At 34.0% G+C, this 26,769-nt stretch overlaps 1 protein-coding gene across 10 annotated transcripts; it reads left to right on the top strand.

The window, feature by feature from the left end:
* The first annotated feature begins 41 nt into the window (after window positions 1–41).
* On the top strand, window positions 42–11,525 carry LOC122537619 (formin-J-like). Of its 10 annotated transcripts, none has more exons than XR_006308659.1 (19): window positions 42–410; window positions 494–681; window positions 756–932; window positions 1,009–1,148; window positions 1,238–1,434; window positions 1,511–1,650; window positions 1,763–1,873; window positions 1,946–2,260; window positions 2,334–2,427; window positions 2,496–2,571; window positions 2,643–2,906; window positions 2,977–3,159; window positions 3,319–3,471; window positions 3,565–3,698; window positions 5,255–5,590; window positions 5,665–7,399; window positions 7,489–8,214; window positions 8,613–8,769; window positions 9,866–10,004. XR_006308659.1 is itself a non-coding variant. In XM_043670928.1 (18 exons), the coding sequence occupies exons 1-17, from the start codon at window positions 195–197 to the stop codon at window positions 8,229–8,231; spliced, it is 5,202 nt and encodes a 1,733-aa protein (XP_043526863.1). In that variant the 5' UTR covers window positions 42–194; the 3' UTR covers window positions 8,232–8,245; window positions 9,866–9,955. The 10 variants fall into 10 exon arrangements, 7 of the variants coding, with proteins under 7 accessions (XP_043526863.1, XP_043526857.1, XP_043526860.1 ...); XR_006308660.1 differs by having other exon boundaries at window positions 8,608–8,837; window positions 9,866–9,966; XR_006308658.1 differs by having other exon boundaries at window positions 8,613–8,837; window positions 9,866–9,966.
* The last annotated feature ends 15,244 nt before the right edge of the window (window positions 11,526–26,769 follow it).

The raw sequence follows: 26,769 nt of genomic DNA on the forward strand, positions 1-26,769 counted from the left end.
CTTACGACACGATGCCGAACTACGGGACGAGCACGCGAAACGCCATATTGAGCGAATGTTGATTGAATGCAATTCAGGTGTTTACGCGGTTTCGAGAAAAACCCGTGGGAATACACATCAGTTGTCGCGTAGCCGGATTCACGTATCGGCGAGCGACAGGTACGGCACGACAGCGGTATCGTTTGGACGACAGAATGAGTGGCAGCAAAGGCGAGAGCGATCAGTGCAACAGGATAAGAGAAAGCAACGTAGTAGCGATGATGGGTGATGTTCTCGTTGAGAAGAATACTTGCTGCGGTGTACACGTCCACGCTGAGGACGAATTCACGCAACAGGAGAACGAACGGACTGTTAATTGCACGGAGGATGCTGTTGGGTCTCCCGTTGTTGCGGACTCTGTTCCTGCCGCGGTATGTTTCCCCACTAGTGAACACCGTTTTGCCTTCACCCTGCACCAACGATCGTCAATCGCAAATAGACGTTCTACTTGCAGAGTGTGACAATCGACGAAAGCGTGGTCGAGCAGTTTATGAAGGGCGCCAGGGCTCCCAACAGCGTGGAACCGAACGCGATGCAAACGAGGACCGAGACGCTCATTGAAAATCCAAGCACCGCTGCGAACGTGGACAACCCATTCAGGGGTGAGGAAATGTGCTCGTCGGATTTATGCAAAGCGAAAAGGTAATTGTCACGTTCAGTGGATAGAGAGCACGATTGACCTGATCGTACGATTTTAATAGTTGATTTCAACGCAGGGAACTACTTAGAGAAGAGTTGCAGAAAGCCATGAAGTTCCAGAACCTATGGACAGAGTTACGTCAACATATAAGGGATTCGTTTAACGTTGCCTTAGAAGCTTCTCGCATTCCCGGAGGCTTGCAATTCCATCAGACGCCATTTTCAGCAGACGACACGCACAAAATTGTACTGCAGTAAGTTTGAGGCAACGATGGTCGATGACTGTAGCTTGGATATTTTCGCGTCTGTACGTGGCATTTTCTTTTTCAGACTGTATAAAAGGAATCCTCATCAGTTATTCATAAAGCTAGTAAGCCTGGCACAGGAGTTTGTTGTAGAAGTAAAAGTTCGATTATTAGCTCTTCTACATGATCTTAGTGTAAATAATTTAGCAGAAATTTTTCTTATAGGTTAATATAAATATAATATACTCGAATATAACATACTTTGTCACTGTCAATTGGCGCAAGTGTTAGTTTCATGTTGTGTCTTTTTGTAGGTCTTTTAGATGATTATGATGCATTGATAACAACAGCTGTAAAGATTTCTGAATTTGTGAAGCTCTTAAAAGATCATTTGGGCAAGTTCAACTACGAGTTTCCTTTGCCTTGGGCTGCTTTTATTAAAAAGTTATATCAGATTTATATATATGATGACCCATTCATACAGAACAATTTGCCTCCTTTCATTGGCCAGGTAAATAAACTTGTTAACTATGTTAACATTTTAATTTCTTTACAATGTCCAATAGACACCAAAATACATATCTTAGATTTTACAGTTAAGGAAACTTTTGCCTTTGAAAGGCTCGGAATATCAACGGCTCGTTCATCGGTATTTGTGGTTTGATAAGGAAATGACGGTAATTAGAGATTTATGGGTGGAAACCGAGTCGTGGATGGACAAGTACAAGTAAGTGATGACATGAATTATATTTTAGCAATAATGTAACTATATATCGATTGATCACAATCCCAGGAAAGAAAATCTATGAACAAAGTTTCATAAGCGGTGCGTATTTCAGTGTAGAACAAGCATATCGAATGATCCACTTTAGGCAAGTAAGGGAAGTGTTCACAGCAACTAGAAAACTTGTGGAACCGCGTGTATTAAATAAATCATCTGCTGTTGCAAAGTATGTCGAGAATATATTGCTTTGTATATATTTATGTATCAATGATTCGATTTTTTTTTTTTTTTATTCCAGTGAATTACAAGAAGCGGATGGACAACTTTCGACATTTACGTCGCAAGAAAAAGTTGGCATGTCAGAAGTGGATAGTAGGCCTTTAAGCCCCACACCGGATTTAAGTTTAGACTCGCCCAATATGCTTCCAAGTATCGAAATTTTGCAAATTTTATTGGACGACTGGAGCAAGATTATGAAATCTCTTCGTCAGAAATTATCTGATGTGGCAGGTACGCAACCTTCCACGGATATTTATGCTAATGGACAGGAAGATTTCTTTGACTATGCGTGCGCGACTTGCCACTTAGTACAATCTGCAATTAGATCAGTCAGGTACTTACCGCCGTATTCACAATGGCTGTAATCGTTTTCAGTTTTTGTTTTTAATTTGCGGATTTTTTTAAAGGGCGCATATTGAAGGAACTTGTTTAGAGAATAATATAGACGAAGGGAAAAGCTGTGAATGTCATATGTGTATAGGACCTGCAATATCTTCTACTGTAAGAACACTTTTGTTTCTTTATTGTTGTTCCTATCAGCATCAGTAATTAATTGAATTGACTTGCAGGTTAATAAAAGCGACGCAGAAAATATGCTGTTACCGTTAGAAAATCCTTTCCCGCAACTAACAAATGGCTTCTTAGGTAAAAACTGCTGAGATATAAAACTAGTGTAATTTATGTCAAACACATTATTTTATTTCATTTTATTGCAGAAGACACGGCTAATTTCTCGGCAACGCAGGTGAAGAAAAAGATTGAGAATCTAGAAATAAAGGAGATAAAAAGTGACGACAACGAAGTGAGAAATGCAAACGAAGATGTGGATTTAAGGACGTCTGATGCTCAGCCTTGTTCATGTGTATATCAGCATGTGAGGGAAATAACTGAAAGAAAAATGGTATTAGAAAACCCACCTTGTTTGTGTTTACTGAATTCCAAACGCAAGATATGGGATACCTGTCCCTGTCTAACAAAATGTAAGTACAAAAAAGATCTTATTTTTTCATATTATTAAAATTGTAATATAATGTTTGATAATGTTATCAGCTGTATTTGAACCCATTGTACCGAATGGCCATCCGAAGCCACCGTCGCCTTCTACCGTGAAGGTTAATCAAGAACCAAATAAACCTGCAGTAAAAACTGGTTCTATGCAGTCTGCTCAAACACAAACGAGACATTCTACAACGCAGACACCGAACACCGCTCATAATCATACACCGCATCAAGGTAATTATATATGTTCAATCATTGCAATTAATCGTTTCATACCTAATTTTTAAAGTATTTTTCAAATAATTTATTAAAAAAAAAAATGTAAAGAGCTCATTATATATATGTAATAATATGTAATAGAGCTCATATGTAATTATTTTTGGACTTGAATAGGTACCACTCATTCACACTCTCATGGGCCTCTTCCAGATTTGGTAAAAAACACGGGTTCTACTCATAGATCTCATACACATAGCAATCATTCGTCGCATGCCTGTCACAAGCAGGCTAATGTCGAGCACATTAAGAGAGTTTCATGTAACGACTGTCAGTATTTATTAAACTATTTTTCTTATTTTTTATTCAAGAATAATTTTCTTATGGAAAAATAATATCTATGAATATGCCGTATTATTTCAGTAAGTTCCGGGGATGGAGATTGTTCGGATTCCGGAAGTAGTCAAGAGGATTCTTGTTCCACGAGTAGTTCTGCGCAAAGAGATTCGAGCAGACATTGCGACTGTTGTTATTGTGAAGTGTTTGGCCATGGAGTTGTAAGTAGACTTTATTATTTGGACTTTACGCATAACCTGAGGCGCCACATTAACACCAAACTTACCGACACTTCTTGTATACCTGTTCCTAGGTAAAAAAAGGTTCCTAAGAAAAGTTACTATTTTTACAATTGAACGTATATATTAGTCAATTTAATACTGCATTAAATAATAAATAAAGAAACTTTCAGTAAAAAAAAATTAAAAATGATCTGTAATTATATAGTTTCTTCCAATCAGATACACGATATATTCGCGTACATACACATTATTTCTAAATATATAAATAATTATAAGTCGTCGTTATAAACGACTAGAAATACTGGGTATTTTGTAGTGAGTTGAATGTTATAGCACTGGACTGTGGACGGCTTGTTCAACGTAATTTGAAATTGATAATTGAACACGAATGAATAATTGGAGAATCACGATTTGACGTGAACTGGTACAAGTACGATACCCAAACTAACAGCATTTCCACGAGGATAAAATAGAATCTTCTTGAAAATTTTATTGATTCTGACCGAGAAATTGCTATTTCTGCCCGCGCGGCCGCCCGCGAGCCTGTTTTTACTAGAATGTGCACGTTCTGTACATGTTCTTATTTATTCCATTGTACGATGATCGGTGATCAGAGAAAATGCAATCTTTACATTTCCTTTCATGATATGTCATTTAACATATCTTGTCTGACCGAACACTTCTCTAAAAATATTATGAACTGGTGTTCTTGCAGGTTTGGAACCTTTGTCTGTTTCTTCCTAAACTGTTCCGTCAGGAGCAATTTCGATATGTTGGTTCTTTAGATCACTCTCACTTTCAGAAGTAAATAATAATTTTCTTATTTGCTCTCTTCGTTTATTTATAATGTTCTTCTTTCTTTTATTGCTGTCTGAGGACACTTATTCGTCTGTTGTAAATAGGTCATCATCTCTTTCCATGTTGTCTTCAGTTTTGGGAAAATCGTGTTTGAATACTCTTCATCTACGTTGTTTATTTTCTCTAATAACTTTGTATTTTTGAAATGCCTTGACATTTTAGGATAAATATTCTCCATAGAATAATGCACTATGTACGAAATACAAAATTTACGTCAAAGTACTGCTGGTTTACTTTTTTTTTTTCAAATTAGCACTTATAACATGAGACGCAAAGAAAACATTTTAGAACTTATATACCTTGATGTTCTTTCCTGTAGTTATAAAATTGTACTTGTTATAATGTTGTTATAAACCATGTGTGTACTCGATAGCATCTCGTTCACACAATGTAATATGTAACATCATATTTTTGTCATATAAAAATAAAACATTTAAATATCACATTTTCTCGACCAGACAAATTGATCGGTCGCCGTAGATAGAGCAGGCTACATATATTTTTCGGAAAAACAAAACGAGAAGTAAATATTACAACGTATATATATTTTTAAAAAAGTCGTAAAGGTCAATAGCGATGTAATAATGTTTAAATATGTGAAAGTTGTACAAAAGTTTGAAAATAGTCGATTTGACCGGTCGTGATAGGTTTAGTGTTAAACGAATTTTTTTTTTCAGCCTTCGGTAGCACCAGTTAGTAGAAATTATAATGAAATGAGAGAACGGTTACGGCAATTGCTAACCAAGAAAAAAGCTAGAAAATGTAAAGCCACGTGTAGTCCTTCGAAAAGTCCGTCAGAGTCGGTAGTATCTGATACGAGTACAGAAATGAAGGCAGTGACGAGTTCCGCGCCAAGATTGAACACTCCAATTTCAACTGCCCCTGGAATACAATCAGATCAACGAGATCAGAGAGATCTGGAAGAACTGCTTGAATTCATCGAGGGCAATCAAAATGGAAAGAAAGATAACAACAAAAAGGCCGAAAAGAAAGCTAGGCAGAAACAACGGAAGGTGAATATAAATTAAGATTAATCTTTCGTATATGTGTAAAGTTAATTAAATTTTTGATTATTTATTTGTTATAGTTGGAAGAAAAGCTTAAAAGAGATAGACAAGAGGCTGAAAAGCAGAAACTAATAGAATTACAAAAAAAGACACCGGAAGTGACGATTACCGTCGTAGATCCTCAGAAACCTGTTCCTCAAAGATTATTACCTCAGTGTAACCTACCCGAAGTATCTATTTTACCTACTTCACCTCCAGTAGCATCACCGACTGTAAAGCAATTAAATAATAAAAAGAAAGACAAGCAAGAAGTCTGTAGCAATAGTAGTAATACTAGTAGCAGTAGCTGTAGCAGCAGCAGTAGTAGTAGTAGTACCAGTAGTATAAATAGCAAAACAAAGACTGCACCTGTGAATACCAATGTAAAGAGTAAAAACGTTAGTAAAGCCGATAAAACAATGGCCTCTAGCCAAACGAATAATAAAACGGCGATCAAAAGTGATAAACCTGAAACTAGTAATAAGATTAACAAAATACAGATAACTAGTAGCAATAGCACAAACACGAAAACTAATATTACGGAGAAATCACTGACCGTCGATTTGGATGATAAAAAATTGACGAAGAAAGAGAGGAAGAAGTTGAAAAAGAAAATGAAAAAAATGGAAGAGGTGAAGGCAAAAGAGGAGACAAAGAAACCGATTCAGACAGAGACTCAACCTCAGATTGTAACGATTAAGAGAGTCATGGAATCTAACAGCGCAGAACCAACAGTCACGATTACATTGAAGGGTCAAACACCAGCTGAAGATAAAGTTTTATTCACATTAGTGAATGGTCAGACGAAAGAAGTCGCCAGCTTGAAACTGGAGAACGAACAAAATCAGAATGTCAACGGGAAGAAGAAGAAAACAAAAGCAAATAACAATAATAGCAACAACAATAACAACACTAATCATAATAATAATAATTCGTTGCAACAAGGAAACAAACAGCAGCAAATGAACAATTCGAAACAACAGACACAGAACAAAATTTGCGATAGCAAGAGTAACACGAAACAACAGTCGAACAATGAAAAGAGCAAAGGAAAACAAGTAGATGAGAAAAAGGTTCAACAACAGAGTGTTACTGAAACAAAAACGAAATCCAAAAAAGATAAGAAAAATACAGAGAATAAGGAGAACGTACTGCAACAGAACGTTGTAAATAAGAGTAAAAATCAATCGCAGAATGTAACTGGAAAGAAGCAGAATAAAGTCAATATTCCATCTCACACTTCAGTTTCACAAAAGCCAACGCAGAATTTGAATATCAGCAGTGACAACAAGAAGACAAAAATACAATTGCAAGGCAAAAGTGGGCAGTTGAGTTCCACCAAAAGCAATAAAAATACACCTACTACTATCACTATTAAACAGATGAAGAGCGATAACCAAAAAGTTCAAAATAAAGTGATAAACCAAACAACTATCAAGCAGCGACCGGAGATACAATCGGCATCCACGGAAAGGGTTAACTCGCCTCTGAGCAGTCAATTTAAAGACATTGGCGCGAATTCGAAGATCAACATAGAAAATTTAAAATTACCGCCCGGTATTACGATAACAAAAGTCGACGCTCCTGCGAAACCCTTGCCAATAAGATCAGCACCATTGCCTAAACCAGTAAATCCGCCTAAACAAACTACGATAATCGCTGCGCCGATGAGCGGCGTTCAGTCTAGTTACGCGAGTTCTCAAGCCGGTGGTAACGTAATCGTGGTGGATACCGGGAAATTGAAGCAGGATCTTCTACCCAAATCCGCGGAAAAAGGTAAGATGGAAACTACTTGATGTCTTTATTTGATATTTTATAACCATATAATTTTATATCTCTGTAGTAATATCGATATTTCATCACAGATATGTCTAAAGAAACGCAACAAAGTCAAAGTACTAGCAGCAAAAAAAAGAAAAAGAAAAACAAAAATGCATCGAGTTCTGGCAACACATCAAACCAATCAACGGTACAAAATAGCGATCCTTTCATGAACGATCATTCGGACGAACCTGCGAGAATACTTCACAATCCGAATACCAACATGGTTACCATAAGAAACCCAGCATTTGGTCCGATGAAAGTACCACCTACCCAACAGGCGGCCATTATAAAAGTATCAGAGAACGGTATGGTCACAATCAGGAGTCCCGCGTTGCAACAAGCGATCAACGCTGGTCTAACGTCGCCTCCAAAACCGGATTACATCGTGAAAGGTGATCTGTCGTCAAAAGCGTCGACGGAAAATACAAATCTGAAACATGCTAACGGTATCATTCCGTCGAGTTTGGCGGAACTGAGAAGTAGACTGACACCGGACTGCACGACTCTAAACGGTTTGGCTAACATACAGATCAGCAAAGTGACGAATGGTCAGCCTATACCAGAGAATGGAATCAACTTAAAAGGGACTAGCGTGACCTTGACGAAAGTGAGGACGGAGCCTAGCATGGAGGACGTACAAAACGCAAAAACGGCGGTCCGAGAAGCGATAAACGCCTCGATAGCGGTGTCATCCAACGGCAAGAGCAAGAAAAAGAAAAAGCGTGGAACCGGCGCAAGACAATGCGGAGATGACTGGAACCTCGTTGGTGAGAAACAACAATAATCAGAGTTTAACATGTAAATTTGCTTCTTTCATTTTTTTGTTTTCCTTAACACACCCCCGGGCTGCGTTTCTCGCTCCCGGTATGAGACAGAACTATTCTCTTTCTCTTTTTTTTTTTTTGTTCAATTCTTTTTTCGTTTTTTTTACTTTTATTTTTATTTAAAAATGAATGAAAGACTAGCATATGTACATAAGGAAACATTACTTAGAGATAATGTACATGTATATATATATACATGTACATACATAATGTACATGTATATATATACATCGTACACACTGACATAAAAGTATTTAAAAAAAAAAAACTGGACGTATAAGAGTGTAGGTTGAGTCAAACTGACGACGGTTTTTCTTTCGTTTCGTTTTCCGTCAGGACAGGACAGTGTACCGCGTTAGGACCAAGTCTCGATCGCAGGCTATAGCTCGAAAGAGAGAAAATTTAATCGAATGTACCGGGGATGTATACACTTCGGAATCTCCTCGAATTGGCCACCACGAATTTCTCGAGGGATTGTCCGGAAGAGAACTCTGGCCAGTGAGCACTATCTTTTCTTTATTTTCCTTCGCGCGCAACGACTTCATATTTTCAGTTCGACCAATCAGGTGACTGTTTCATCGAACTTTTGTACTATTCATAATAATCACATTCACTACATAACAAATTACTACTCGATTTTAGTATAGCATATAGTCCTTTTACTCTATATTTTAGAGATGTTTCGATTGACATGTATCTCTCTTGTATTATATTTTCCTTTTTTTTTTTTTTTCTATTTTCTTTCTAGTTGTACATTCTTGAAAGTTATATAATCGCGAAACGCATTTCGACGTTTGAGCATGACGTTTTCATAGAGAATACTTCGCGTATATAAATCGCTATACAACTATTAAATGAAAATGGAAGCTTTTAAGTCGATCGTGTACCACGAAAGAGGGGAAAGGAAAGAAAAATAAAGATAAAGAAAAGATACGTAGATCACTCAAAAGAGCCACGCTTTGCCAAGTACATTGACCATGACAACGAGTTAACCTACGGCTACTCTACCTGAAATCTCGAATTGTGATATATTTGACCGATCTTGAATGATTGATCGAGAGTATCAGAGTATACGAAAAATAATTTTTTAATCACGTGTTTCAATAAAACAAGATCTATTTTTCCACTATTACGATCTCTTATTCCCTGTTGTGTTTCGAGAACCGCTGTATTACAAAACATGGGAAAGAAGCTGTTGCATGCTTATGGATCACGTGAAGCGTTCTCTTTTGTCATAGTCGAAGACGATGTTTTTAGAAATTGAGATCGTCTCTTCCAATTCTCGCCCCGTTTCCTCTCGAATCTTTAATTGAGATTTGCCTCTTGTTCCTTCTTGTGCATCCATCAAAATTATGACTTTATTTCTAAATTTCTTTACCTTTATTCTACTAACTTATTGTCACGTTTCTTCATTACGTATTACCCATGATCCAATGGTATTAAAGAACAATACTTGTTATATTAAGAAAGGTAAAAGATAAAAAAAAGTAGAGAGTTCTAAAGACACAGCCAAAATGAAAAAAAAAAGAAAGAAAAAATCAGATTTTTCCCTAATACCCACCAATTTCTAGTATTCAGAGCGTGTCTTTTGCAGAGAGCGTATTCACGCCCAAAGATATAGACCTTGAGGATGGAGAAATGGATGATGCGGAGCGGGAGCTAGAGGCGTTCAAGAGGTTTTGTCTCCAATCGGTGCCGCCACCGCGCAAAGAGAAGGTCAATCTCAACATCAAGGATATCGTGCTAAAGAAGAAATCATCCTCATCGTCATCGGCGGCTGCCACTGTGATCGCCGCGAATTGATTTCTCTTTCAACTAACATTAGTCGCCCCCTACCACTTCTACTACTACTACTGCTACTATTACTACTATTATCACTACTACTACTATCACCATCACCACCACCATCACAATTGCTGCTACTATGCTCGCGCAAGCGCGTGTGTTGGCTTGACGCAGAATTAATAGGAATTTTTGAAGCCAAGGAATTATTTTATTTTTTAAAGGAGACACACTATCATAGATCAGACAATAATATATTATTGATATAATACAATCTATGTTGTTAAATTGTCTGGTGATTATTTTATCCAAGAATGTATTATTTCCATGCGGGAAACGTTCTGCGTGAGGGGTGTTTCGATTACGTGGTGCGGTTAATTTCAATTTGCCGGTACGTAGATCGTCATTGCACACGCGCGGAGTGTCGCTGTTTTTCGGGCGAAATTCGATCTTGAGGATCGTGATCCAACTATGAGAAACAAGCAAGGAAGAGCACGTATGTACGATGCCCTTTCGTGCAATTAGTCGTTAAGGGAATTCTGCTATTTTTGCATCGAGCCAATCACCGACCGAACGTGTACTGTAATACTGCCACGGCCGACGCGCGTGAACGCACGACGGACCGGAGAAACTCTTGCCGATTTCCCGGGTCCCGGCGATGGGATTGCGCCTAATTGTTACGAACGATTATCAAACGAGGAACAAGGATATGAACAATACATGAACAAGGGCAACCACCGTAGATCGGCAACGTTGTGTAACGAGGAGGAGTAATAACATTGTCGATCGTGTCGTCGTCGTCGTCATGTCGGCGCCTAGTCGACTTCGTATTTTTAATATATTAGTAGACGAACATGTCAAACTCGCGTTTCTCTTCTTCTCCGTGATCACGAAGAGGCGAACAGCGAAAAAAATTGACAAATACGTAGAACGAATGCAAGCGAGAGAAAGAGTGAAAGAGAGAGAAAGTGGTGAATGAAAATGCGTGGCATTTTTCTCGAGATCCACAGCGAGCCGTAGATATGTAATATGTTATATAAATATAAAGTGTATATCTATGTATATGTATATCTATAAATATAGTAGGAACGAATTTCCCCAAGATGGGGCCGGCATTGTGTGAAAAACAAATCGGCCCACGGACACGTAACTGCGAGAACGATCATGGCGGCATGGTTGGTCTCGACGCGATACCTGCCTGAAATTTGGGTCGATTAATGGGATCGTTCTAGCCACGTGAGAAGCTAGGAAGGATCGGTAACGACGTGAGATGTTTTTCGTCGTAATATCGACGATCGCATCGCGTCGCCACGATCGTCATCGCCGGCTGAAGAGCACAGTTCTCGATCGGCGATCTTATTGTCTGACACAACACCGCAGTACACACGAAGACACCTTTTCTCTTCAGATCTTTTCGTTTTCTTTTTCTTTTTTTTTTTTTCCAATAAAAGCAGATACGCATTTTTACCAAAGATTTTGTATTTGCATCTCCTTTCTTATTAGTTAGTTTATTCCTTGCGACGCGATTTTACAACGGCGCGTGTATTTTGCACTTTGGAAGGAAGAACAGTGTACTTCCATTGCATTTAAGAGAATTTGTAATGGGTAATGCGAGTTGATACGAGTTTGGAAGTCGTGAAATGATTTTATCAAGTAATTTGTTACGCCGTACATACATCATGTACAACTATTACAGAAATTAGTTTCAATATATTTATCAAGAAACAGATGGAAGTTACGTTACTATTACTGTTACTATTATGAATCATATTATTATTACTTTCTTTTTTGAATATTAAAATACTCATCAATATTTCTTTTTTAAATATCAAAACATTGATCAAGTTAGAGCATACCCAATCTCATAAAATCATGGAAAAGATCATTCAAGATACTTCAACTGAGAACATACATTCAAATTTCGAATAAGCAAAGATCAATTTAAATGTATTTTTCTGATTGTATACTGGCATAAGAACATGTAAGAGGTGACGAACGCCGAAAAAATGGACATGGTATAGAAACACCGTGGTTGATTAGGAGACTGCACACAGGCAACTTGAGTGGTTACGATCTGACATATTCTCGATGATTAGGCGCCAGATCGGCACTGCGATTTCTCATGCGAGCGCCATTGCAACTATCTTCAGGTGCATGAATTATTCCATGGGAACGGACGCTGCTTGTCGATGGATCGAATTGAGGCGCCACGGTACACCGGACTTCCGGTTTCGCGGAAAATGCAACTCTCGTAGTAATATTACGTAACCACAAACTTGGCCTAGAATATATGTTCTTGATTTGTCGCATAGTTTTGAAACTATTTTAATTTAACATTTTTTTATCGTGTCCGACATTTCCGACGCAATTTTCGTGAAACCATGGACGAAGCCACAGACAAGGTACAAGAATAAACATTGCATCTTACGGACTTTCGTGGCCCCTAGTCTGAAATACCGACGTACTAAAAAATCACTGGTTTTTAGCGCACTCTACGTTGAAACAACGGTGAATTGGGGAACTAGTGAATGCGCCAGCAATATGATTTTTGAGATCCATTACAGTGTTATTTGTAAGCTTTTAACAGTGAAATGTGAAGCTCATCTGTGACTATAATCAAGTAAAATGATACTAGCAAAATGTTTAATTGTATCTCCAGATTCCAAAACATGAGATTAGTATCTAAAATTATTCCATTTTTTTTTTTTATTATGTATTTACGCATGTGTCAGAAAGAGCTCTTATTCGAGTTTTACGAATTCATCGATTTCTCGTTAGAAACGATAAAATCAATATTTGTAACAGGATTTCTTTATTTATTGAAATATATTTAAGATGAAATATATTTAAAATGGACCTGATATTTTAATCAAAAAGGAGACAGAGATCTATCATTTTATCAAATCATATGTTTTGAAATATCCATCAAAATCTAAAGTCTACAGTCTTTTACAGTATTTAAAAATGCACTGTATCACTATATCATAAACAAATTCAATCTATAATTTTACAAATCAACGATCTCCCTAACAAGTCAACAAATCTTTTAATTAGATAAAAATTAAATCGTGGCCACAATTAGTTCTTATTATTTGTTATATAATTCATAATTGTATCGCAATAATGCAATTAGTAATTGTATTACAAATAATAATGTTTACCCACAGGTTTCATCACATTGAAATTGTTATTGAAAGCCATCCTTGTCCCATCTACCCTTCTTTTACTTTAAAAAAAAATTTATTCAACAAAAAAAAAAAAAAGAAACTCCTTTTGATATACGATTGCAAAATGTTTACAATTTCTTGTCATTGTGTAAACGAACAGCAAAAGGAGTTTTAAGAGAAAAGTGAACCAAAGCACAATATATTAAAATAATCAAAGTTTAAATTGAAAATAATTATAACTAAGTTATAATTGGTTTAAAATGTTTTACATGTTTAAAGAAAAAATAAAAGTTGTTTCACATATATTATTCTAGAATGTGCTTATATTGAATTTATAGAGATTAATTATCGTATGATTAAATAGAGGCAACTTAAAATTAAAATGCACGCTTCCCACGATGTCCCTGGAAGATCTTACGACGTTCCTCGTTGCTCTTCGGTGCCCCTGCAAAGGGTTTAATAGTTTACTTATCAACTAATTGGACTGCGTAGTTCTTGCTTGTGATATCATCTTACAAAAATTAAAGTTTGGAAAATGATATCAATTACCAGGTCTCATTACGAAGAAGTGACTACGCTTGAGACCCATCCTAGGCCCTATTCCCATTCATTCTCCATTAAATGCAAGTCTCGGTATTCTACTTGACCCAGAGTTACGTAAAAAGGAGACAGACGTTTCATAGTTCAATCTCAAATTTAAATCTAAATCTTAACTCTGAAACGCAAGACTGAACTTGAACTATGGAACTTTGTCTCCCAACAACGATCGCACAATCAATGAATTCACCTCTTACACTATCTTACAAAGTATCATACAATTCATACAATTGTCCTAAATCATACAGTAAGCTATAATTCTCATATTAAAGATACAAGTATATCAACGTTACACAATAATTTGTAGCCCTGCCAGCACATTCTATATCAAAAACACAGTTATTTAATTCTGTACGAAATAAATGAACCTACTAACAAAAAATGTGTCGTTGTACAGAATGTGCTCACAGTGAATTTACAGCGATTAACTATTCTATCATCAACTAAAACTAGACGCACGCAACTTAATATTAATACGCATGCAATTTAATATTAAAAGGCACGCAATTTAATATTAAAAGGCACGCAATTTAATATTGAAACGCATGCATCCCACGGCGTCCCACGTTGCCTCCGCGGGGGAGTCTAATAGTTCACTTATTCTTCCTACTAATAATTAACTAATTCTTCCTACAGCCCAGTCTAGACTGTGAAATAAAAAAAGGATAAAAGTTTGCAAAACCTAGACCGGACTGGAGGTTGGACTTGATATCGTTTTACAAATAGTAATAATAGTAATATTCAGAGAAATCGAAATTTAGTCCAATAATTTAATCCAAATAATAATACTTTGAAATATAAATATTTGCAAAAATGATACAACCAATGATAATGAGACCACCATGTGAAGGTGACTACGCACAGGTCTCATTACGGTGTATCATACATCAGTACTATTTTACATATTTATTACACGAGTTATGAATTACGTTTGTATTGACTTTGAAAAAAAAAAAAAAAACGAACAATATCCGAAAACGATATAATAGTTAATTTAGAACATCGAAATAAATATTCTTATTAAAAAAATTAGTAGTAAAAGACAAAATTATTTTCCTAATTATAAATTCAACGAAGAATACTTAAGCTGTTTAATATTTGTATTTAAATAGCAATAATATTGTTAAATTAATATCACGTACGTACATATACGCAGAAAGATAAAGTATTACTAGAGGATAGTACTATCAAAATATATCATGTACGAGTACGATTGCAACTCATGGCAATTGCATTCGTATTCAATTTCAAATAATCATGATCAAATATTAACCCAACATCAAAGAAATCAAACCATGCGACTTATTGATTGTTGAACTCAGGAAAATAAAATTTTGGTTGCGTTGCATTTGATTGTGTTCGACGCCTCTGAACATCTACTGATGCTTTTCAAACTCTCTTCAGTAATGTAAACGTTTGGACACAGTCAATAATTTTACTTTTAACTTACTTTTAACACTTTCAACTCATTTTTGATACTTTCAACTCATTCTGATCACTTTTAACACATTTAATACATTCACTTTCAACACTTTTAATACTTTTGTCACTTTCAACAGTTTTTAAATGTTAGATAATGTTTAAACAATTAGAATATTCAGAAATATTATTTAAAAATTCACTTCTAAAATTTGGTCAATACACGACGGAAATTTAATTAGTAATGAGCCCTCCGTATCGGTCAAGATTAATTTGATGTATCAACGTAATGTACGGAACAATTGATAATTTTTGTTAATATTTTGAAAAACAGTTTTTCTATTATGCTAATCAATAATTTAATAATTTTTATATTTCTGCAAAGTTACACTTCTACGTATTTATTTCAATATTAAATATAATAATTTATTAATTTTTCCGGCTAAAACTAAATTTAAGCTTTCATGATACTAATTTTTAAATTATAATTGCATTGATATATATTAAGTAGAAGTTTATGTAGAAAAAACTTTAATATAAATGATTTAATCATTGTAAACAATCGTTAAAGTCACTCAGCAATGTTTTGAAAAATAGTAAAGAATTACTAGTTTGATTGCCATAAATAAATTATGAAAACTGTTAAATAATGCTTGGAACTATTGTAGAAATGTAAAAATGATTTAATTATTATAAATAATCTATTAAAAGATTTAAATAGTGTTCGGAAATACTGCAGGAATAAATATGAAGTTTTATTCGTTACATATCGAATAAGTATTTATCCAAATAAAAATCTCTTTATTATGTTTAGTTAATTATATTTAAGAGTAAGATATAAAGGAGATGTAAAGGAAGATATTTAATATATGAAATAATTTTCCCAATTTCTTACAAAACAAAATTTCCATGACAGAGGATTAATGGAAATGAAATAAAACAAGATAGAAAAAACGAGTAGAATAGAATAGAATAGGCAAATAAAACAAAATGAAATAGACAAATGAAATAAAATAAAATAGAGTAAGAGAATTCAAAACGATTATTCAACAGCCACGTTGCATTCGACAGGCGTCTATTACCGCTGGAAAGTCGCAGCAAGAATGCTTGATCGTTGAAATCACCGCTAGTTACCGTTACTTCACTTCGTGGATCAACGTTAGATAATACGAATTTCAAAATTCTAACGATCGTATAATATTCGATACAAAGCGTGTAAAATTTCGACAAAACGGAGAATCTCCAACGGAAGTCAGCGCGTTGTAAAGAACCGGAAAAGGAGATCAACGATGCGAGGAATATTAGATATTGGCATGCACCTAAGCGTGCATATTCGCATCGCGTGCACCCACGCCTTATGCACGCGTTACGACGTCGGAAGGCGAGTTAAATTGTTGACTTGAACTCTGCTGGACTAATCCTCGGTCTATTTCGATATTTATGGTTTTCAGAAGAACAGGAAAATTTAAAGTGTTACGTGTTCATTAATCCATTTGCATTAATATTTCGCAAGTAAATTATAAAACGCGGAATAATTCGCGATTAGCGATTAACAATCCTGTATTTATTAATGTATAGAAACTGAAATAAATTCTACGTTAAAATAATGAGAAAAAATACATCATACATGTGAAGAAAGGAACATAGTCGCAATTTCTGAAAATGAATTTTTTTATTATTGGATAAAGAATGTAAGTGAAAAATTTACGATGCAGAAACAAATGCTACGTATTTTATTGATGGCGCTCTTCCTAGTTAACTATTCTGCCGCCAGATGGCGAAACTATTTCCATAGATCATGCGCTAGATAAATATCTAATGGATATATGTATGTACACGTTTAAAAATCATTCACTCTTACTTCAATAAGAATGTACTTTATAAGTAAAAAGTTGATAACCAATTGAATAAAATATTGCAACTATTATTTACAAATCTTCCAATTAATTAAATTATAATTAAAACCCCCTATTCAAAAGTCTTAGATCAGATACTGCGTTTGTCTCAAAATTAGAAAAACGCGCGTGAATACAATAAAGAATACAACAAAGTCTTGTTACAGTAATAATCATATTATAAGATACACGTGCAATCTGAAAATTATGTTATAAATACTGGTGATTAACTCTCAATTAAAGATAAAAATTTGATCGACACACGTGCAATCTAAAAATTATGTTATAAATACTGGTGATTAACTCTCCATTAAAGATAAAAATTTGTTCGACACACGTGCAATCTAAAAATTATGTTATCAATACTGGTGATTAACTCTCAATTAAAAATAAAAATTTATTAACTGTCGGTAATAAATACTGGTGATTAACTTTCAAATAAAGATAAAAATTTGGAATTATCAGAATTACTTAATTCTTTAAATTAATTAGAACTATTTAGAATCATTCAATTATAACTTGTATAATGATACAATAAATAAATGATAATAAATTACTACGGTATAATAAATAGTAGTAAATAATGGTATAACATCAATTAAAAATAAAAACGATAATAACCCGAGGATACTACTTGAGGATCAAGACTAAACAATACCAACACTTTTCTACAGAGGTACATTACATATAGCAGTTAATAAATCATTTCCAATAAATTAATTTCCACGAAAAATAAACACCTCGCTATGGTAAATGGAGACACCGACAATTCCAAACACGCGAATATTGAGAAATGTGTTCGAGTAACAACTCGCGTTTAAAAGAATCGCGATTAACGATCGCTCGTCACGAGATCAAAACTCTGTTCAAGAAGCCTCGCGATGAGAAAGCTGCGGGGAACCGCCAAAGAGGAAATGAGAAGAGTAAACGGTCCTACTATTTCAAGCGAGATCAAAAGCGAGCTAGATTTCTGTGCCCATCGGCATTTCTGCTGCACCAGCGAGGAAAAAGAACAGCTTCTTACTCGTGGAACGACGAACTGTCACGCTTTGCATCGACTCTAACTTTTTTTTACGTTTACTTTCGTCGATTTTACGTTACAAAAGAGGCTAATAAATAGACTGCAGATCTTTGCATGCAACGCAATGCAATTTTTGCATTCGCATGCAACAGACACTGCATGCGAATTCATATTTTCATAAATGTGATTAAAAAAGTAGAATCTCGAAAAGAGAAAACTGTGATAATTATACTATGTAACAAATTATGCTTTGGATATTTTATACGCGTGTTCTATGCAATATTGAATTCTAAAATTCTTTCATATGGAATTGAATGAGCAAATGAAAATATCATTCAGGTTTAACACGAGATGGAATAATTACAGGATTGGCTGCTTTAAAATTAAAAACTAAGAATGTAAGGATTTTGAAAATTAATAGATATAAATAGTCACGTGTTTTTTCTTCGGTCCCAGTGCGAAATTTCTCATTTTCGTCCAGTTTTTTATACTCTTACGAAATCAAGATCCTTTTGTCTGTGGTGGAATCATCCCGATATAAGTGTAAAAAAACCCCCATAAGTATAAAAAAATTGCAAGTCTGCAAGCCTTTCAGTCTGGTGCTTGGCCAGCTAGATCGGCTACAGTGCGACGATCGGTTGCCTGGTAACAACTGGATATAAACCGATGCACTTCGTTGCGCGTTGCAATGCGCTATTGCGGAAGAACAATTAACGAGTTCATTTAACCTGGACGTGGTTGTTCCGCGGCTCTGTTAGCCACCTCTATCCGACTCGAGGAATCCCTGTTTCCCGAGCTATTCGAACGAAAAGCCGCACGTGTTTCATCAGCTTTTTCTTTTCTTCGTCGACGTTCCTCCGTTTCTTTCGTCGAGTCGCAAGCGCGACGAAACGCTCTTACCGGTACCGGCGATTATTACTCTTGTTTTTCGGTGTAATCGCTGGAACGCAGCTGATGCACCAGATGAAAATCAATCTTGATCATCCGACTTGAAATTTTTCTAGAAAGTAGACAACATCGTGTCGCTGAAAAATGCTGTCTATTTTATAGATAAAAAGAAAACCGTATGAATTTCTGACAAAACTCATTGTTTATATCTTTCATGAAAATGCTAATCAAATTTCTACTTATGTTTCATCTTTTTTAAGTATCTTAAGTAGTTTGATTTTAGTTTTCTTCTTTTGTCCCTATATTTCCTCCCCTCTTCCGACCTCATTAATAAGAGCTCGAGAAGGTATTGCATGAAGAATGGCGCAATACACCATCAAGTATCATTCAAGATTTATATTACAAGTAGAATTCAAGTTGTATCGAAGGTCAATGACGGTCCTATTATTAATAAAGAATATTCTAAGTAAACGAGGTGTTTACATTATTTCCAGCCACTGTATAAGTACAAATATAATAGTTAAATGTATGTGTATACAAATATTGCACTTACATGTGTAATATATAAGTATAAATACACAAGTTGTATAAACGCAACGAAAAAAACCGGGATCCAATGTTTCGTTTATCGAACGTAATACGATATTTCGAAAAAAATGTAATCCATTCACGAAACGTGGAAATCGAATTGCAGTGTACAAAAAAAATAGCACATCCAGTGGTTTTGTTAATTATTATTTAATAAATTACAAAAACATAATTTTACATATACAGTTTCGTCCATAAGTCGTCGGACACTACGACAAAGTGAGGTACGGGCAATTATATTCAATGAAATAATATTATTTTATGAAACGAAATTACTACTTATTACATATGTATAATATCTAGAATACATATGTCAATTTATATGTCAAAAACCTTTCCAAGTTGTATATAATGTATCTTATATCTTTGTGCAAATATGACAGCCAGAAATAACCGTGGCATATTTCGAAATGAATTTCTTTCCACGCTTCTTCTAATTTCTTCCATAAGTCTTTTTTTCGACTTTGGACGCATTTCTGAAGTCTTCTGCCCAATTCAACACATATACATATTTTTAATATATTTTGAAATATTTATTCAAACTATATACGTAAAATATCAGTTTTGTTTTCAAGTATTATTATAAAATAGAGCAAATAAAGTACATGTAACAAAATTTAATATAAAATATAATAAAATTAGTCCAGAAAATTATATCTGTGTTCTAGTAACTATTTAGCTTAAAATAAGCAAGTGTCCGGTGACTTATAGACGGGAGGTACATAGGTATGTTAATTTCTGCAACGTATGTAACGAAAAAAATAACATAGTCTTGTAAAAACAAAAGAATCCTGAAAAATTGGTGCGACAAATTAATAGCACACTATTTTTAATAATCAGTTTCTGTTCATATGTACCAAGAAAAATCAATATTCAATATTTTGTAGAACCTCCAGACTTTTTTATAATTGCAATCATTCGCTTTGGAAGCGATTTATAAAGTTTTTTAATTCATTTTTTATTTATTTTTTCCCATTCCACTAAAATACATTCTTTTAATTCATTTATGTTGAATTGTCTTCCTTTGGCATAAATGGCTCTTGCAAGATCTCCCCATAAGTTACATACTATTATCATGACTTGCAAAAAGATACAAAATTTTTGAGCCGTCGTCAGATGGATGGCGGTGGTATAATGACATGGGCTGGTATCGACTACCATGGAAGAACAGATATAAAGTTTATTTGAATGCCAAAAACTATTTAAAACTAATTAGTGAACAAATTGAAAGATGTGCTACAAGGATATCCGGGAATGGGTTTATATTTCAACAAGATAATGCGGCGGTTCATACTGCAAAAGTGACAAAGTCACATTTTGAAGCTAATAATATTCCACTTTTGGAATGACCAGCCCGTTCTCCAGATACGAACATAATAGAAAACCCATGGGGAAATCTTGCAAGAGCCGTTTATGCCAAGGGAAAACAGTTCAGTGAATTAAAAGAATATATTTTAGTGGAATGGGGAAAAATAAATAAAAAACGAATTAAAAAACTTTATAAATCGCTTCCAAGGCGAATGATTGGAATTGTAAAAATGTCTGGAGGTTCTACAAAATATTAAATATTGATTTTTCTTGGTAAATATGAATAGATTTTTAAAAATATGTGCTATTAATTTGTCGCGCCGATTTTTTGAGATTTTTTTGTTTTTACAGATAAAACAAAGACTGTATTATGATTTTCGTTACCTACGTTGCAGAAATTGACATACAATACCTATATATATTTTAAATTATATTATATTTAATTATATTTAAATATATTTAATTATATTTAATTATATTTAAAAATATAAAATTATATTTTTGTAATTTATTAAATAATAATTAACAAAAACACTGGATGTGTTATTTTTTGCGGACTGCAGTATGTCAATTTCACAGCATTTATTCGCAGAAATTCCCTGTTTCCTCGAAGGGGTTTTCTTTGCAAAGAATCGCGCAGCAAGACAAAATATCGCGATTCCAAGTATATAATAGGCAACCGTTTGTTCCTTTGGGAGTCGCGCGGAGCATTCGCAGCATCCGAGACCAATCTGAAGCCGCGACAAGCGCAAAATTGCACACGCTCTCGCATCTCTTGGTATTCCTTTTTTTTCATTTTCTTTTTCCTTTCTTTTCTAGCGCGGATGGCGATCGTTTCACGCTTATACGGCGCCGCTCGTAGATCTACCGATCGCCTGATTGACGAAACTCTCGTTTCGTCGTTAGAAAAACATTGTGAGACTACTGTGGAAGACAGAGGAGAAGGATATCCTTTAATTTCTTTAATCTTTGCCGATAAAGTTTATAAGGATTATCTGCGTGTCTTGCGATTTTTCTTTTTCGATCTTCTTAAACGAAGATGTATACATTTTGTGTTGGTTAAAACAGAAACTCTTGTCAATTATCCTCTCTTGTCGCGTCTAGAATTAGCTAAATTCAAGTATAGTCGATGAACTTTCAAACTCGACTTTTTGAAAAGATTTTGTTTCTTCTTTTCGATTCATTTTTTTTTTTTTTTTTTACATAGAATCATCTTCCACTCGGTTGTATCATTAGTTACAAAACATCCTGTATAATAATTATATATATATATATATATATATATACATGAAATTATTTGTATAAATATAACATAAAGTTATATCTATACAAATTATATTAAATTCTACATAAACCATAAGTTATTATAAAATTTACAAATTTTACAATAATATAGAATTATCCAGTGTGTCTCGGGATTTTGCCGCCAAACTGCGAGAACTTATTCTAGGGGCCAAAAGAAGAAAAAAAAAAAAATTATATAAGTTTGCGAATCAACGCTTTGTTACAGAGATATAATCAAAAATAAATACTTAGTATTTTACTGAGTTTCAGTATATCAGTCATTTCTTTTCTTTACATGAGCCTGTTTCATAATTGGAAATGAGTGTTGATAAACACAGGTCTATCCGATAGCCTTGTAACTACGATAAATTTAGTTTTTCATCGATGTCAGGCTTGCATCCGAGCAGAAGGACACTATTTTGAGACTTTAAAGATAGTGAGTAACTATTTATCATTATTTGTTTATATCTCCTTAACAAAAAGTTAATTCGTTAACTTCATATAACATTTTTTCCTTCTTTTAGCCCCTGGATTAAGAGGTCAGGACAGTTTGAAATTTTCAAAAAATCGATTTTTTTTTTTTGGTTTTGTTTGAAATAGTGGTTTGAAGTCTTAGAAATAAGATGCAAAAAGTCCTAGCCTTTAAAACGACTTATTTTGGGGTATAATAATAAATCCACTGATAGAGAATAATTGAATTTGTATCACTGTTTATACCTTTGAGCAGTATTATAAAGTGTAAATCGTGTGATTCAAATATTACTTTTGGATTACTGGTGAATCGAATATTAGGAGACTTGGATTCAATTTAGTTGTGAATTGTAAAAATTGTGAGCCGTGATATATAAATAAAAAAAGTAAGTAAAGTATACATATGAAAAACGACGTTCTGAAACTTTTTCTCGAAACTAGGTTTTTAGAAACGGCGTGCAAGATATCTCGGAATCTAACCAAACGATACTGTGAAACTTGGTACGTATCTTTAGTGTAACATTTACTAGGGATTGACGATCGAACATTTTTTAATTTTTAACAATTTCGAAAATTAGAAATTTTTGGCGTAAATTCAATACATCAAAAACAAATAGCTGCTATTTTCATAATTTTCACAAAAATGAAAATGCTGGATCGTCAATCCTTAGAGAATATTGTTTACTTTTGAACTTTTGTTGCCTTTCTGTTGCAAAACTAATCTTGTTTGGCTGGAATCATGTACACCGATAGGTAATGTAAAAAAAAGTTACGTAAAAGAAAGTCGGTAAAAAGTTAAATAAGAACCCTATTTTTTTCTTTTTTAATGTTGCTTTTTATAGTTCATAATGTGTTAAAATAAACCACAAAAGCTCATGTCAATCGAATATGTACTTTTTTTTTACTAGCTCTCCAAAGTATTCGTATATTTTAGGCCCGTCAAACTGTTCTGCTCCCTTAAGCTCTTGCAGTTTGGCGGGAAAATCCCGGGACACCCTTATAGAATAATATAGAACATAGAAATTACAATAACGAAGTAATAAGAACAAAAGAAGAGTGTTCCAAACTGGACAGAAGTGTACGTTGAACTAGGAATAATATTCTGAATTGCAGTGTGCATATATTGAAGAAGCGTACAGCGTGAACTGAATCAACGTCGAATCACAGGAACTTTAATTAAGGAGAAACGGCGTGTAAACAATCGTAAGGCCAATTTTATTAAAATTAACAAAACGTTTACGCGCTTTATCGTGTCGGGTTTACGCACGGTTTACGATGCCAGTTCTCCTTTTGCAGCGTAAATGCGTGGAGCGCGTGGGAAATTTGCGGGGAATCAGCGTGACGCGGCTGTAAAGCAAACCGGCTCGCCTTTCGAAACGATCGATGCGGCTCGTTCCATCGATTCTCACACTGGGTCACTTCGCAATTAGATACAGTTTCCGAGAATCTAGTGAAACGCGGAGGTGAAAAATCGCGTGAAAGTCGGGAGAAATTCGCCGGCGATCAAAGCGTGCTCAAGAGTTTTCTAATCGAATGGATTCCAAGCGAGGATAGAAATTTAGGTGCCTGAAATGCACACGTACTTCCTGTTTCTCGTTACTTTGAATTATTCTTAAAAAGTATCGTCTTTATATAATCTTGATTAGTTTATAATATAATATAATATAATTTTAGTATATAATTATTTAGTATATAATTTTAGTATATAATTTTAGTATATAATTTTAGTATATAATTATTTAGTATATAATTTTAGTATATAATTATTTAGTATATAATTTTAATATATAATTATTTAGTATATAATTTTAGTATATAATTTTAATATATAATTATTTAGTATATAATTTTAGTATATAATTTTAATATATAATTATTTAGTATATAATTTTAATATATAATTATTTAGTATATAATTTTAGTATATAATTATTTAGTATATAAGATAATATAATTTTAGAATATAATTTTATTTTACGTTTTATCATTTTATTTCATATTATTTGATTAGAAAAGGGACTGTTTCCTTTTTAACACAGTTTCAACCATGAAATTCAGTGAACGTTTGAAGGGGTCGCATGAAACATTTTGAAGTTTCCTCGTTAATACTCTGGTAAGACTCGGGCCATTGCGATTACGTTGGTCAAGTCTGAAACAAATCTGAAAGTGGTAGGCTGCAAGAGAAAGAAGCGAGGCAAGAAAACGCGCAAAGAAATATGCTCGAGAGTCGTAACTCGAGCCTAACATAATCTGGACAACAGCTTGTTTGATGTGCTTCCTTTATAACGCTTCTATTTACGACTTCCTCTCTAGATTCATCACACGGCCAAACTCTTAATCGTACACACGCGATTTTTCTTCTGAACGTTCTGAATTATGTTATTCGGATGTTGTTACGCGAAGGTTTTGATCGGTACACGAAAAACGGAAGTATCATTACACTTGCAAATATTTTCATTCGTTCAGCAGTAGCCGTCGTGCTAGAACATACGTAATTTATTACGCAATCATGCGTAATTTTATTTGCACGAGTTGTTAATGAGTTACTAAAAATATTGTACGAGTTGTCTCGATAATTAATCAAATTTCATATACGATATCCATCTTAAAAATGTCTGTAATTGCAATGCAAAATTACAACACACGTTGCACTGATAATTAGAGATGGGATTAACTTACGAATCCGAGTCAATTTCAATAATAATGCCTCGTTCCACGGCTTTCGAATGCTACTCGGAACCAATAATGTTTCAATGATTATATTCAATATGTATTCATTTTATACAAATAGATATCGAACCTGGAGTGAATACTTGCAAGTTTCGAAAAGATACTTATAAGTACTTCGATGTTATGGATATTTGGACCTTTTATAAATATTACTCGAATTTTGAAAGTCAGAATTTTGTAATAGGTTTTAAGTAAATAATATATTATAAATAAAAAATATATTATAATATATATATATTATATTATATTTATATTATATTATATTACATTATATTACATTATATTATATTATAGTATATTATATTATATTATATTACATTATATTATATTATAGTATATTGTATTATATTACATTATATTATATTATATTATATTATAATTGTGTTTTATTCGTAATTGAATTTACAACTATTTAGAAATAATATTTCATTTACAATACAATAAGTTTTAACCTGTTTCTTTTTTTATTAATAATATTCCCCGCTTTGGAGATGACTTTTCTGGAGGGCACAGAAGTGACCATTATGCGTAGGTACGCACGTGCAATTTTTGATAGGATGGGATAATGCATACTTTCTATACACTACTGTTTAATTCATGTTCCACGTTATTCTTGACGTTTTCATATTTATTACTTATCCATGTTTTCAATAACTTCCTACTTGGCAGTTGATATTTTGGATCTAAAAATTTTATTAAACCAGCGAATGCTGAAGTGGTTGCAAATCAATTGTAATTAAATTAATTACTGATGAATCGATTTTTTTTCCTCTCATTATTCTCTGAAACAAGCATAATCAGAAGAACTTAGAAATATTTTTATATATATAAATAAAAATCTTATGATCGATGTTATAAAAAATTAAAATACCGTCATAAGGACTCGTGTCTTCTTTCAGCAATTTTTACCGTTCTTCGAAATATTATGCACTTCCACCTGTTTGATTTTATTTTAAGTTAGTCGTAAACACTTATCATATTTAATTGTTTTACTACATGTATTGCATGTCACGTAAGAATTGCCTGAGTCAGAATAGTATTTGCCAAATCCAAGACCGTTTAGGCATTCTTGCTATCAGTGTGACACTTCGGAACGATAGGATACCTACTAAGTTAGTAATATTAACGAATTGCGACCATTAATGCGACGAATCAAATACTGTTTACATTTCACAGAAAGCCTACATAGTTTATTGATTTACATAGTTTGATTCAAAATATCAACTGTCAAGTAAGGTTAATTATTGTTTTAGATATGTAGCGACCTCTACTTCGAAGAATTTAGATCAACGACATCTATGTTCCGTCGAGATGTGTATTTAATATAAACAATAGAATATTTAAAAAT

The sequence above is a fragment of the Frieseomelitta varia genome, unplaced genomic scaffold, assembly GCF_011392965.1.
Source record: "Frieseomelitta varia isolate USP_RPSP 00005682 unplaced genomic scaffold, Fvar_1.2 scaffold_922, whole genome shotgun sequence".
Classification (NCBI taxonomy): Eukaryota; Metazoa; Arthropoda; class Insecta; order Hymenoptera; family Apidae; genus Frieseomelitta; species Frieseomelitta varia.